The 13,074-nt window shown below is 42.2% G+C and overlaps 1 protein-coding gene across 1 annotated transcript in view; it reads right to left on the bottom strand.

The window, feature by feature from the left end:
- Nucleotides 1-3,753: 3,753 nt before the first annotated feature.
- ASB18 (ankyrin repeat and SOCS box containing 18) overlaps nt 3,754-13,074 on the bottom strand; it is a 59,661-nt gene continuing 50,340 nt past the window's right edge. Inside the window, exons 4-6 of the mRNA XM_019523001.1 lie at nt 9,787-10,291; nt 7,083-7,196; nt 3,754-3,979 (exon numbers count right to left, since the gene is read on the bottom strand). Of these exons, the coding sequence (XP_019378546.1) occupies nt 3,794-3,979; nt 7,083-7,196; nt 9,787-10,291 (805 nt within the window). The 3' untranslated portion in view covers nt 3,754-3,793. The remainder of the gene's footprint in view (nt 3,980-7,082; nt 7,197-9,786; nt 10,292-13,074) is intronic.

Genomic DNA, 13,074 nt, shown 5'->3' with positions numbered 1-13,074 from the left:
GCTCAGAGATGGGAAACAAAATATGTATAGGGAACTGCCTACCACACACGTGAATAATTACACCCAGAGTAAAAAACCCTGCATTAAGCGTTGTCGACGGCAGCTACTGCGTTTTCCATCATGTTTATTGCTTACAAATTACATTACAAAAGAAATTTAGTCCCTTTTTATTGGAGTGCTTAAGCAAAGACTGTTAGTGTTGCAGAAGCACTGAAATGCCACTTCTCCAGATAAGATGTCGTCTGCAAACCTATGTAGTTACACTCCAGGGTTAAGTGTATAATTTTACTAAAGGACTCGTTGAGAATGATGCTGTCATAGCATCAGGATTTGAAAAAAAAATAGAGGCAACTTAGAACTGCATTTACGTATAAATACACAGCCTGTAAAAATGCTGGAGATGAATGCAGAGAAGGCAGGAGCACAACCCAATAATCAATATTTTAATTACGGGATCTGTTTCGTATTGGGGTGGGAAGGGCTGTGCAATGCTATAGGCTCCTATGGCTACACGAGGCTGACAAGGAGGATGTTTTTAAGCCCTCTGGATTGTAATGGAGAAGGATTCACTCCCCAAGCCAAACTCCTGGAGCAGGTAAAGCCACTGGCCGGGCGATGGGTGCGACTGTTGTGCCTATGGCGCCACCTGGGGGTTGTCATAAAGATGCCTTTAAACAATGCAACAATCCCAACTCCTTTCAGACGGCTCTTTCCTAGCTACAGATAGCTTCCTGAGATCTTTTGCACAGTGGCTGATGATGCCTATAAACCTAGATGCCGATCTAAAGCCTCCCACAGGCTTTTTGTTCCAGAATTGCGTTGGCAAAGATGACCAAAAAAAAGCAACACCCCCCCCCCCCTTAAAAATGGTTGGGGTAGGAGCATCTGGTTAAACCAGTGATATCTGCATCAAAGCAAGGAGCTAGCAGGAAAATAAAGATTTAGAAAATAGAAACTAGTGATTTAATTTACTATGATGGGCTTGAAATCATCTTCAATAAATTATAGGCCACTCAAATGCTGTGCATCAATTAAGACCTTTCTCCTATTTGCAGGTATCCAGGTTGTAGCCCTCTACTCTAGAGGCAAAAAAGAATCAGGACTCATGGTAGAGGTGGTATCTTTTATTAGAGCAACTAGATTTTTGCTATTTTTAAAAACAATCTAGTTGGTGTAATAAGATATCACCTCTACCACGAGTCCCGATTCCTTTTTGCAGAGCAGTTTACCTTTCCATTGTGGTTACATGCTGTGTTAGATTATACTTTGGGCTGCCTGTTTTTACTACCTTGTCTTACGTTTCCATTCTGAAAGAATTAATCACACATTATGACTATTGCACTAAAATATGTGTTACTTTATTGAACATTCCCCAGGGAGGAGTTGCCTGGCTAATATTTGTGACGGGTAAAATGTGCCAGTATGATATGTGAATATTACATACCAGTGTAGTGTGTCATTGTCCTGTCTCCCCCCACTACTCATACAGACACAGTCATGACAAAGACAAATTGAAAGGAAATGTGCTGATTCTGATATGATGGAACTTGAAGCTGACACTGTTTTACAGACTGAAAACTGTCAACCAGAAAAACAAAATCTGGAAACAAATCAACCTGAAAAATACTACAGAAAATCAAAAACAAATACCTACCCCTAGTCACAGCCTCAGTGATACCTGCTGAGGACTTCATTATTGCTATCAAGTGCATATAGAAGGGGCTTTCATACTACAAGGGTGGGTGTCTGCATCATATCCTCAGATAGATAAATAGATCTGAAAACATTTGCTTCAAATTTTGCAAATTCAGTACTTGACCTTCCTGATGCATTCCTTCTGGATTGATACAAAATAGTGTTCTGAATTAGGCCTCAATTCACAGGGTGCCTAAGTGTGTGTGTAACATTAAGCAGGTCATGTTCTGGATCCTGACAAATCAATGAGATTTTCAGGTGCTTAACATTAGACATACATTTGCTGAGCCTGTGCCTAATTCCTTTTCCCAGGACATTTTCTTGCACATATGCAATAACATGAGCTACAGCTATCTAAGACAGTGCATCTGAGGAAAACATTTTTGATAACAGAGGATGCCTCACTCTAGTAGGCAAAGGTAGGAAAAGATTTAATGACTGGAAGTTGAAATTGGATGCATTTAGACATGAAGCAAGGCACAATGTTTTTAACAGTGAGGATAATTAACCATTAGAAAAACTTATCAAGCACTGTGTGGCTTCTCCATCACCGAGGAGTCGTCTACTTAAGACTGGATGTTTTTTGCAAAAGGCATGTGTTAGTACTAACAAGAATTAATTCAAGGACTGTCATATGCTGGAAGTCAAAGTATATGTTCATAATGGTCACTTCTGGACTTATAATTCACAGGATTATACTAAAAATGGGTGAAAACTTGCTCACACAGAAATCAGTAAGAATTCTGTCATTGACTTTAGAGAGTCTGGGATGTCACTCATTATGTAATGTTCCTTTACAATATGTGCTATAGACTTGGATGTTTTCAAACGGAGCCAAAGGGAGTTTGGTTACCTACTGATAGTCATGGAGCAGTGACATTTACTGGAAGTTTGGCAGACAAGGTTCTTTGGGTGAATCTGATATCTGTTATTAGACCAACTAAAATAGTTGGAGAACAATTTTTAAGCACGCTTTTGGGTTCAAAAACCCTTCATCAGGCTAAGGAAGTATCAGCAATTGGTGTGTGCTCTTCCTGGATGGAATGAAAAGTAAAGAAGCCAGAGGCTGGTCTGGTATGCATACAAGACAGACAGTCAGTGAAGTTTGGCACTTAACTCCCTTAAGCTTGTTTGAAAACCCCTGATCCCCTACTGGAATGCCAGAGGGTTAAGAAGGGAACAGCTGCTATCATGCTAAATCTCCATGTTTTCATCAGAATTCTGATACTTAATTTTAATTTTCATTTGTCACATGTTACATATACTTTGGAAAAAATGTAGTACTAAATGAAAACCTGACATTCTTCCCTTCATCTTCGAATGGAAGCTCTCTAGTGGTTTTGTGTCAGTCTATGCTTTGGCGATTTGAGGTGCTCCATCATGTGCCAAGGCCTGGTGCACAGAGATGCCTCTTCAAAGCAGAGTTATATGCATATTTGTCAGAGGAGATCCTCAGAGTATCTTTGGAACCATGACAAGCTGTTCAAGGTAGCCTGGAATCATTTTAATCATAATGTGAATCAAATTTTCTGGTTGTATGTAGAGCCAGCTTTCAGTCAACAGCTCTTTCTTTGAAAGAGAAAGAATCGGCTAAGAGGGCCTAGTCTATATTACAGATTATCCTTGTCAATTGCTGCATTCCATCCAATGAATGAGTAATAGGACCCAAATAAAGACCAGTTCTGTTTATTTTGCTTGCTGGAGAAACCTTACTAAAATCACTGGTGCAACCCATGGGTTGGATCTTGCTGATCCTTACATGCATACTTATATTTATGCTAGTAAGTAATTCTATTGATTTCAATTAATCTTTTATATTGCATAACGTTCACATATACCTTGCTTATAACCCCCGCTAAACATTTATTCACTCCCTGTAAGTGTAACCATAATATGAAGTGTGATTAAAAAATTCCATACAAAGTTTCAGCTCAAAGCAAATGTGTGTTTACATTATAAATCACTGAAAAAATCCCAATTATGATGGAAATGGGTTTTAACTCTAATGAAACAAAAACTCCTATTGTAAATACAACAAAGTGGAGATCAGTCAGTGAGAAGACTTCAGGAAGATTTTAATTTGGTTCTTATCGGCTTTTCAAAGCAGTATTCCTTCAGGTTCTAACAGCAGGTAGTTTTGTAGAGATTTGGGCACCGGTAGTAAAGGGATAAGGGAGTGGCACTGGTGGCCAAACTTCTTCCGAATGGCGAAGCGGCACAGATGTTGCAGACACCGGGCTCTGCATGACAGCTTAAAGACAGATTCATAGAAAGTGAGGTGCCTCTGAAAGGGGAGAAAATAAGTAAATCTTAAATTCAAGCTTTGGACAAGCTAATCAGAGCATTTTCCAGTTCAGGACAGTACTGATTAGACTAAATTTATGATTACCAGTATACTGGTATGTTCGTGAATGAATAGAACAATATAGTGGTGTGATACTTGGAGATAAAATGTAAAGGTAAAAGTAATTATTCTAAGGAAGGACCACAAATAAAATTACCGCTGATACAAAATCTTCAAGAAAATCCTTTGTGTGTGTGACTCTAAATGCAGTAACTGGCAGTAAAATTCTGGTATACAGGTATAAAACTGTTGTGTGCTGACTAGGTATGAGAGACATGGACATTTCTAAGACAGTGTTTAATCCGTCGGGGGAAACAACTGTAGAATGCCATTATATGAGAGATTTTGTTTTATTTTCAGCTGTGGCTGGGTTATATCTAAAGAGATGAAGGAATGTAATTGTATTCACTAGAGCTGGCAATCAGTTGGTTAACACTTAGAGATGAGGTGTGGCCTGGTTTCCATTTAAAACAATTCCATTTAAGTCAAGCTAGGGGAGAGGAGGATGGAAGCTGGGGTAAGAACATATTTTATTAGACAGAGTAGGAAGAACAGCTTTGTGATTAAAGCTGTGCACTGGAGACTTCTACTTTATTTTGAAGTCTGCCTCAGACTTCCTGCGTGTCCCTGGTCAACTTGTTCAATCTCATATAGGTAAAATGGTTGTTGTGAAGCTAAATGCATTAAAGTTTATTAGATGTTCAGGTGCTACAGTGTTATGGGTCATGTAATGACCAAAGATAGATAAAGTAAATAATCTGGAGTACATTAGTATACTAACTGGGCAGCATCTATACTTTGTACCACTTTCTGCCATGAATCTCACTCTTTTACCAGTGCAACAATGATGTCATCTCGTGCTCTAACACTGCTGTTGACTCTTCGCTGCTTCATCTTTTCAGAGGACTAAAACATTTTCAGGATTCTGTAATACATCTCATCAGGAAGGGATCTGTCCTCACTTCCAGAAACAGAAATCTCCCCCAAAACAAAACGCCAGCTTTGCAGTAAATTTTTCCTGAACTTCTAAATTTGGTTGAATGAATCCAGCCTTTCCGTAAGAGGCTAAAGGGACGCAACTCCCCTGCTTTTTCGTGGAAGAGATATAGTGCCTCTCTACTCCTCCACTTCTACATGCCTCACCTGGGACCTGGACCAAACTCCTTAAAGAATGAGAGGGCAATATGAATTTCACTCTTTGGTTTCCATATGGAGAAGGCTGTGGAATGAATGCCCAATGGTTTTGTGATGTGGAAATCTGCCAATGACTTTTGGCTACTACTGATTTTATGACACGTGCCCTGAATGGAGCAGGGGTCTTGTTTAAAGAATGCCAGTGTGCTCATGTCGCTTAAGATTGTATCAAAATGCACACAGGCAAGATGCACTTGTACTTAAGGCAAACTTCAATCTGGTGTTTCCTAATGTATGAGTGGTTGGCTTTGTTGCCTTCATAAAAGGTCTTTTGATGCAGTTTTCTATGTGTAATTGTTGTTTACAGTGTAGTAATGTTTAGAGATGTACGTGGGGCAAGGCAGTATACAGACACATGGTAAAAGCAGAGTCCTCACTCCACAGCTTTTACAATGTAACTATGCAAGACAGCAGCATAGGGAGAGAAAGCAGCTTAAGGGAGGTCACAGAGCAGATCTGTGGGAGAACCAGTTTCCAAAGTCATATCCAATACCCGGTGCTGTCTGTGTCTCTGATCTGAGATAACTGAGCTTGTAATCTGGAAGACAAAGGCTCTCTTTTCTTTTATCTCCTCCTCTTAGCTGTTCATCACCCCTCAAATATTGTTGTTACTTTCCAAGATTTAGAGGGGAAAAAAAAGGAAAGTGAATGGAACCAATTCCTAGTGTTTCTCTTATCAAGGACATTGGGTTCAGTAGGTAGGGCTTGTACAAACCTTTGATGAGAGGCAAACTAGAGGAGAGCAGCTGGCAATTTTGTCCTTTCAGTTTTTACTTCAGAAGTCTGAAGGTGCTTGCATTATGTACACCGTCACCACTTGGTGTACATTATCCATGCTACTTCCTGTGTAGAAGTGATATTAAAAATATACATATTTGTAATAATCTTGGGACTGCACTCCCAAACTGATTGATGTAAATAAGGAGAATCTATGAAGTTAAATCAGTGTAAAACTGCCGCAATGAGACTCTGCTCGGTTGTATGTAAAACAGTCCCAGAGGGACCATCCTTTCTAAGGGAAGCTTCAACACGCTTTATTTTTCATCTTGGATTTCCTTCTTTTCATTTGTACAGGCTGCCAGATACTCTAGCTCTCCTCAATAGTATTTGAATGTTTTAATTTTTCAGTGGAGGATCGTTACTAATCATTTTAAAAGCAAGGGGTGTGGATTTCCTTTGTCTTGTACTTTGTTTGCCCATCTATGCCTTTACAAGGTAGATATCGGAGGCAGTCATTCTAATGGTGAGGGTGATAGGGGCGATACAAGGGTTGAGTCCCTTATCTATTGCTTAATGAGGTCATGGGCCCAGCTGAGTTCTAGCTAGTTCCTGCTGGTCCAGTCAGCCTACCTGATTGATCCTGGCCCTCCATTTAAGAAAACCTTTCTGACTTTTGCTGCACAAAACATTTTGTTTCCCTGATCTACACACCTTCACCCCCTGCCTTGATTTCACTCCTGGTTTTTGACTCATGTGACAGTTGGCTCCCGGCCTTAGTTTGTCTCTGTCTCCTACCCTTTCCCCTGGCATTCAAGCTGCAGATCTTCAGCATTGAACCCTAGCCTACTACCTTGGATCTGTCCCTTGCTTTTACCCCTCTGACTTGGCTTGTCAGGCTATTGACCTCTGGCTTTTGACCTGCTCCTGGTTTCTTACTAAATGTTAACGCACGTGGCTTTAGCTGTTAGCTGGAGCTACCCCAGACCAATCATGCCAGGAGGAAACTTGAATTGCTTGGAGTTACATGAACATGGGATTGCTTAGTACTCTCAGGAATGGGATTTGAACTGCTGATTTGGTAGGCAGACCTACTTAACTGGTCACAGGAACCAGCCCACAACTCACTCACCTGAAATATTTCCTCTGGGATAGCTTCAATCCATTTCTCAGGGATGGGAATCTGAGAGTAGGAGTTGAAGAGGATTTCGATGATCTCTGGCACAGATGCACATGACCTCAATACCTAGTCATGAAAGAATGAATGTAGAAATGATGTTATGAGGTTTCACTGGGGAGCTGGAGTGGGTGCTGTACCCAGCAGGTAAGTGTCTTCATAAGCTGAAACATGAACCATCTGAAGCTTCACTTCCCATCATGTCACTTGTGGAAGAATCAGATGCTTCACAAATGGCAGCCTGACTCTGTTAGCCAGTTAAATTTGTCACTGCTTGTGGATGGTGCCCTTAGAACTGAGAAAAGTTTGGCTCTGTGCAAGTTCCTAAATCTTGTTCACACATGAAAGTATTGGAAGAATTATTGTGACATTATTTTTTTTGGATGCAGCATTTGCCTTTTGCTTACATGTTTGGCTTGTACATTTCAAGCTGGGATAATATTTTCTTTATTGTTTGATGTAAAATCAATGAAACGCAAAGCCATAATGAGACTGCTCTGAAGGCAGAAGTACCAAGCTGGTCCCCCCTGGCTCAGAGATAGCCATTTGGGCATGCAGCAGAATCCAAATCACCCTAATTATGACCTATCCTAACCCTTTCACCACTAGCCATAAACCTATCACTGCTGAATATTACATTCCACTTTTTGACACTCCAAGCAGGAAGGGGGGACTCTAGTGAAAGATTTCTTTCCTTTTACAAGCCAAAGTGAATTTGGGCACTCTCAAAGGATACCAGAGGGCACATATCTGCTGTCTCTGACTGTGGTAGGGGGTGCTGCAATGAGTGTTTCTCTGTGTACATCAGATATCAAAAAAATATTGTAACTGCCATTAGAACAGCATTAGGTATGTGCACATCAGAGCCTGATCCCTGAAAATGGGGCTAGAGGTGCATCAGACAGTATCTACAGGATATATCTTTGGCATATGGTACACCATCAACAGGAGTGAAAAGATGGGGCATTTTTTTTTCATGGTGGAATGCCGTAGCATGGTTTGACAAAAGCCACCATTATACAAAGCAAAGCATTCTAGGTAAAAATTTTAGAAGTGCCTAAATGGGATACAAACCTGCATGATCATTGAAAGAGATTTCCAAAATGTATTATGGGAACCCTTGAGGTGGTAAGTCCTTCAGGCAATAAGCCTCATTGCAGGTCAGTGAATCTAGGGCTTCTGGTTGTATATGTCCATTTTGAAAATGAGACTTGAGAGCCCAAATTACTTGGGCATCTTTAAAATGTTACTTCTGCAATGACACAGTATTAGAACATAAATACAGACTGGCTTGTTACCATTCTTAAATGAATAGAGGCTCAAAATTCACTCCTTGACCAGTGAACTGGGCTAATGCCTTCCTTTAAAAAACGGTATCTGTCCCTTTCTTCCCTGGCTTAAGCAAGTGAGAATTTAGCATCCAGGAAAGGTGCTGGCTTGACACCTTTGAAGAGTTATGTCTTTCACTCAGAAGAGGACACTACAAACTTCAGCCCTCACAGACTTTAAGGGCTTGTCTAAACTGCAGAAGCAATATGTCTCAGAAATGGCGGAGTGAGCATGCTTCACTAAAGCTGCTCTGGGTTTGTCCTCGTGGCAGCTCTCCAGCCCCCTGTCTCTGATGGACCTGAGAATAGCCACTAGGGATGAGCTCCGGACAGCTTCACTGATGAACTTCTGGACCTGGAGCATGCCAGTGGACTCAGATAGGCGGGGGGTTCTTGGCTCCCTCTGCCGTGGGACTAGCTGCTGTAGCAATCTTGACAAGCCCTAAGTCTATATCTATACCACACTCTGCAGAACCTGGGACCACTGCTGAGACCATCTGCTCTTGCTCTGTGTGCCCCTAAGCCTGGCAGATAGGCAGAGCAGGTGGCTTAGAAGGGTTTTAGCTGCCTGCTCCAGCATATCACTCAGGTTCTTTCAAGCCAGAGAGCTAAAGAGCAGCACCGGGGCATTTGCTCAGGACCCCTCTAAGCCATTTATGCTGCCTATTTCTGGGCTTGGTTGTGGATATTTTCTTCGCAGTAATTCCAAGCTCTGCATGGAGGAGTGGGAAAGAGGCCATATCTCTTTCTATCAGGACTGCTGCCAGAGGTGACAACAGATGCCAGTGGTGTGATATAATCTCCTGTTTGTTGGGACCATTTCCCACAGCTTACTGAAAATCTCTTAGATGCTAACTGCTTCCAGTCATTTCTTTTGGCCTACATTTGAACCAGTGATTAAGAGGCAAACTTTTCTGTAGTACTTTCAAAATCAAAGGTCTGTCTGAGCCTAGAAAGCCATTTGGGCTGGCAAGGCTAAGGAGGCATGCTGGTTTCTTTAGCCAACAGAACACAAGGGAGCAATGACAGTCATTGTACAATGATAGCCCCCAGCCCAGTGTTATCATCATCACTGTCCAATGTGTCCCATCCTAAGTGACCAGGCAGGTATCTATTTGCAGCTGGACTGGCTCTTGATGGCCTTTGCTCCTGGCCTGAATCTAGGCTCAAACTCATGTCTCTGGAATTTCAGTGAGACTCCCTTACTGCTCTGCCCCTGCACACATGCTGCTTTACCGATCCCCTATAATAACCTGTCCCCTTGAAAAGGTGTCTTTAATATGTAAGCTGGAGGATCTCAGTCTGCATCTAGTGAGCCTGCAAGACCATACCTTTACAAAGGCTGTAGGCCATATTTTTTGGGAGCCATAGTTGAGCAGTGTCTGCACTGTGAGATGTGGCCTCAGCTCCTGCTTGAATGCTGCAGTGTGCAGGACACAAGCCATTGGGGAGGATCCGTTGTAGTCTATAGCATTCACATCTGCTTTAGTCTGCAGCAAAAACTGGACCAAGCTGTAATTAGCATTTTTGCAGGCTTTGTGGAGCGGGGTTTTCTGTTCTTCATCTGTGGTATTTACATCTGCTCCATACATAATCAGCAATCTGCACATCTGTAAGTAGATTTCTTGGTCTGCAACATTTTTTCCTTGTCCACAAGTCACACTGAGTGCTGTTTCTTCCTGACTGTTCTTCTTATCCACATTAGCGCCGTACCTCAAGTACAAGTGGGCATGCTCATAAAGCCCGTGCTTAGCTGCTATGTGAAGTGGTGTTTCTTGGGTGTCTTCACTTGGCAGATCAACCTTAGCACCATATTTCACTAGAAGCTTGGCACATCTGGAAAAAAATGGTAACATTAACACTTAAGGGAGTAGAACTGGAAAGTGATTTTTTTTGAGTCAGAAGCTGGCTTCACTCCATTATTTGGCTATCTTTTCTGCATCCTATTAATCAGAGCACTAAGATTATCCCTGACACTAGAGAAGATAGGTCTACTAGCCTCCAGCTTGTTGGGTGAAGGCCACTTTCACCAGGGCTTGTTCACATAATTCAGGTGCCACTATTAGGACAGGTCGGTAGGTTGAAGGGATAGATATGATGCCATTCAGGCTGGCATGGTTAAATTAGACCTTTATGTTGTACCAAAGTATATTTAAAACAAATGTTTGGCATTTATTTAAAAAGGAACTGAAATGTAACTTGAAGATGCACATGCATGACAGTTATTTCTGGGTTATTTACTCTGCATTTAACCACTGTGTAAAATTACAGCAGGATCCCTGCTGGACACATGACCTCCACTTCGGAAGTAATCTGCAATATGCATTATTACAGTGTCTCACCACTAGGTGCCAGAGGAGTCAGTAATACCATGTTTGTATAGAGTAAACACTTACCTCTGGGACAAAACTGACTAGAGCTGTAGACGCACAATTGTACGCCAGTGTATCTTAAATGGATGTGTAATTGCTTTTCACTTTCTAAGACATAACTGTGCCCTGGAGTGGTATATACACCAGTAAAATGCTATACTTTGTGTGTCCATTCCACTTTTATCCCAGAGGTAAATCAAATTACTGCAGAGTAAATACATGTATAGCATGCCCATACCTTCAATCATGTTTTTTTTTAAGTACTGACTGTTTGTTCAGTTCATAGAAATAAGGGCAGGTGTTGTGCTGAGGAGTTTGCAGTACCACTGACAAAAACAGCAGACAGCTAAGTTAGGACACGAGGGTGGAGGAGAATTTTGTGAGCTCTTTTTCTTTTTAGATCAGAGATTCTCAACCAGGGCCCCACAATGCCTGAGATCCTTTTAAGGGTGACACGGTTAGATGTACAAATACCTACACGCGATTTGTAAAATAAACCCAGAGATTTAGTGTCAAAAACATTCTGACCTGCTATAGTCTTTCTGAGTTCTTTGCAACAGAAGAATTGCTATGTTATTTTCCTGCAGTCAAAAAAAACAAATAAAAACCAAGAACTGGCATTTTCTGAGGAGTGCCTTGAGTCTCACAAAGGGCACCCTCAGTCTAAAAAGGCTGAGAACCACTTTTAAATAGTATTTCACTTGTAACCTAAGGACAATGCAGAAGTTGCAAATATTTTGGAGAGTTCTGAGTGAGGAGCTGGGAGATGCTTGGCAAATTGGGGTGGGGAATACAATCCAAATGATTTGTCTTGGGCAGAACAGAGAGGGATGAGACCCAGGGTCTGAGACACAGTTGCATACAGACTTTTGAATGGGCAACTCAGGTGTTTTAACTTCCTAGGTGTAAGATCAGTAGGACAATGGAACAAGCTGCCGACAGATGTTGTAGACTCTCCCTCACTGACAATTTCTAAGAGGCTGGATAGATATCAGTAGTATAAGGCGTCCATCTTGGACAGTTTAGGAGTGGATAATCTTGCATGTGTGTGGGGGGTTACACTAGATGACCCCTGAGGTCCTTTCTAAAAATATGCAGTGGGGAGTTTGATGAAATGGAGGGATTATATAGGGGGATATGATCAGTAGGTATGGAAGATGGCTTTGACATTTATGCTTGTAAGCAAGGATAATCAGGAACTAGGGTTTAGTAGCATCTCCCACCCCTTGAAATAAGGAGCTTGGAAACATACTGTGTAAGCTGGGTATACCCAAAAGTGTGCCCTATCCTCAATCGGATGGGTTGGGTAGGCAGGAGGCGGTGCTGTGAGAGGGATGCTAGAATTTAGGGCGGATCCTCTTTCCTTTATAGAGTTAGCTCAGGCCCAAAGTTCTTAACTATATGCATTTTATTGAGTTGTAAACATTTACATATATAAAACTCTTCAAAATAGATACAGGTATAGATACAAATATGCATATAACAGTCTGTTAGCAAGAGGAATTCTGCTCCAGGGAGGGCATTCAGGTAAGTACCCCTGCCCCAGACCCAGAAAAGGGGTGGATCCCAGGACAGTCAATCCAGCAAGTCTATATTGCAAGTGAGTTAGCTAATAAAGACGTCCTTACAGAGCCCATTATACAGAAGTAATACACCTAACTATTTAAAACACCAACAATAGCAATAGATACCAAATAGGAAGCATAACTGTACCAGATATTAGACACCCCCTATCTGGGTTCCAACCACGTGGTCCCTCAAATGGGATAGGGTCTCTTCCCCCCGGGCCCCCTGGGTGTTCCACAGAACCCTCCCCAGTGTGTATCTGGGGTATCCTCCCCTCCTACCCTGGGGAATGGAGGATGTGTGGGGACTTCCCCCCTGCCCACTCCTCCCAGGGTTCCTTGTAGGGCTTACGAAGCTTCAGGTGGTGATTCAATTCAGAGGAGATTCAGCCCGATTTGATGGCCAAATCTCTGAATCTGAATCGAATCAGGACCAATTAAAAGGTCCGAATCAATTTGAAGCTCTCCAAATCTTTGGAAAAGATTTGGAGAACTTTGAAGATTCGGACAGTCCCCAGTGGCTGCAGCAGGGAGCTGCAGCCGGATTTGGAGCTGGTAAGTAGGGGGTGGGGGCAGCAGAGGGAGGCCTGGGGAAGGAGGGAGGAGATTATGGGGGGACCGCTGCCAGCCCCCATCCCCTGCCTGCTCCCCCAGCCTCCTGACCTCCGCCCGCTTCCTTAGC

This window comes from Gavialis gangeticus, unplaced genomic scaffold (assembly GCF_001723915.1).
Source record: "Gavialis gangeticus isolate Ggan-Ray unplaced genomic scaffold, GavGan_comp1, whole genome shotgun sequence".
In the NCBI taxonomy this organism is placed as follows: domain Eukaryota; kingdom Metazoa; phylum Chordata; order Crocodylia; family Gavialidae; genus Gavialis; species Gavialis gangeticus.
This window is presented reverse-complemented; position numbering and strand designations above follow the sequence as displayed.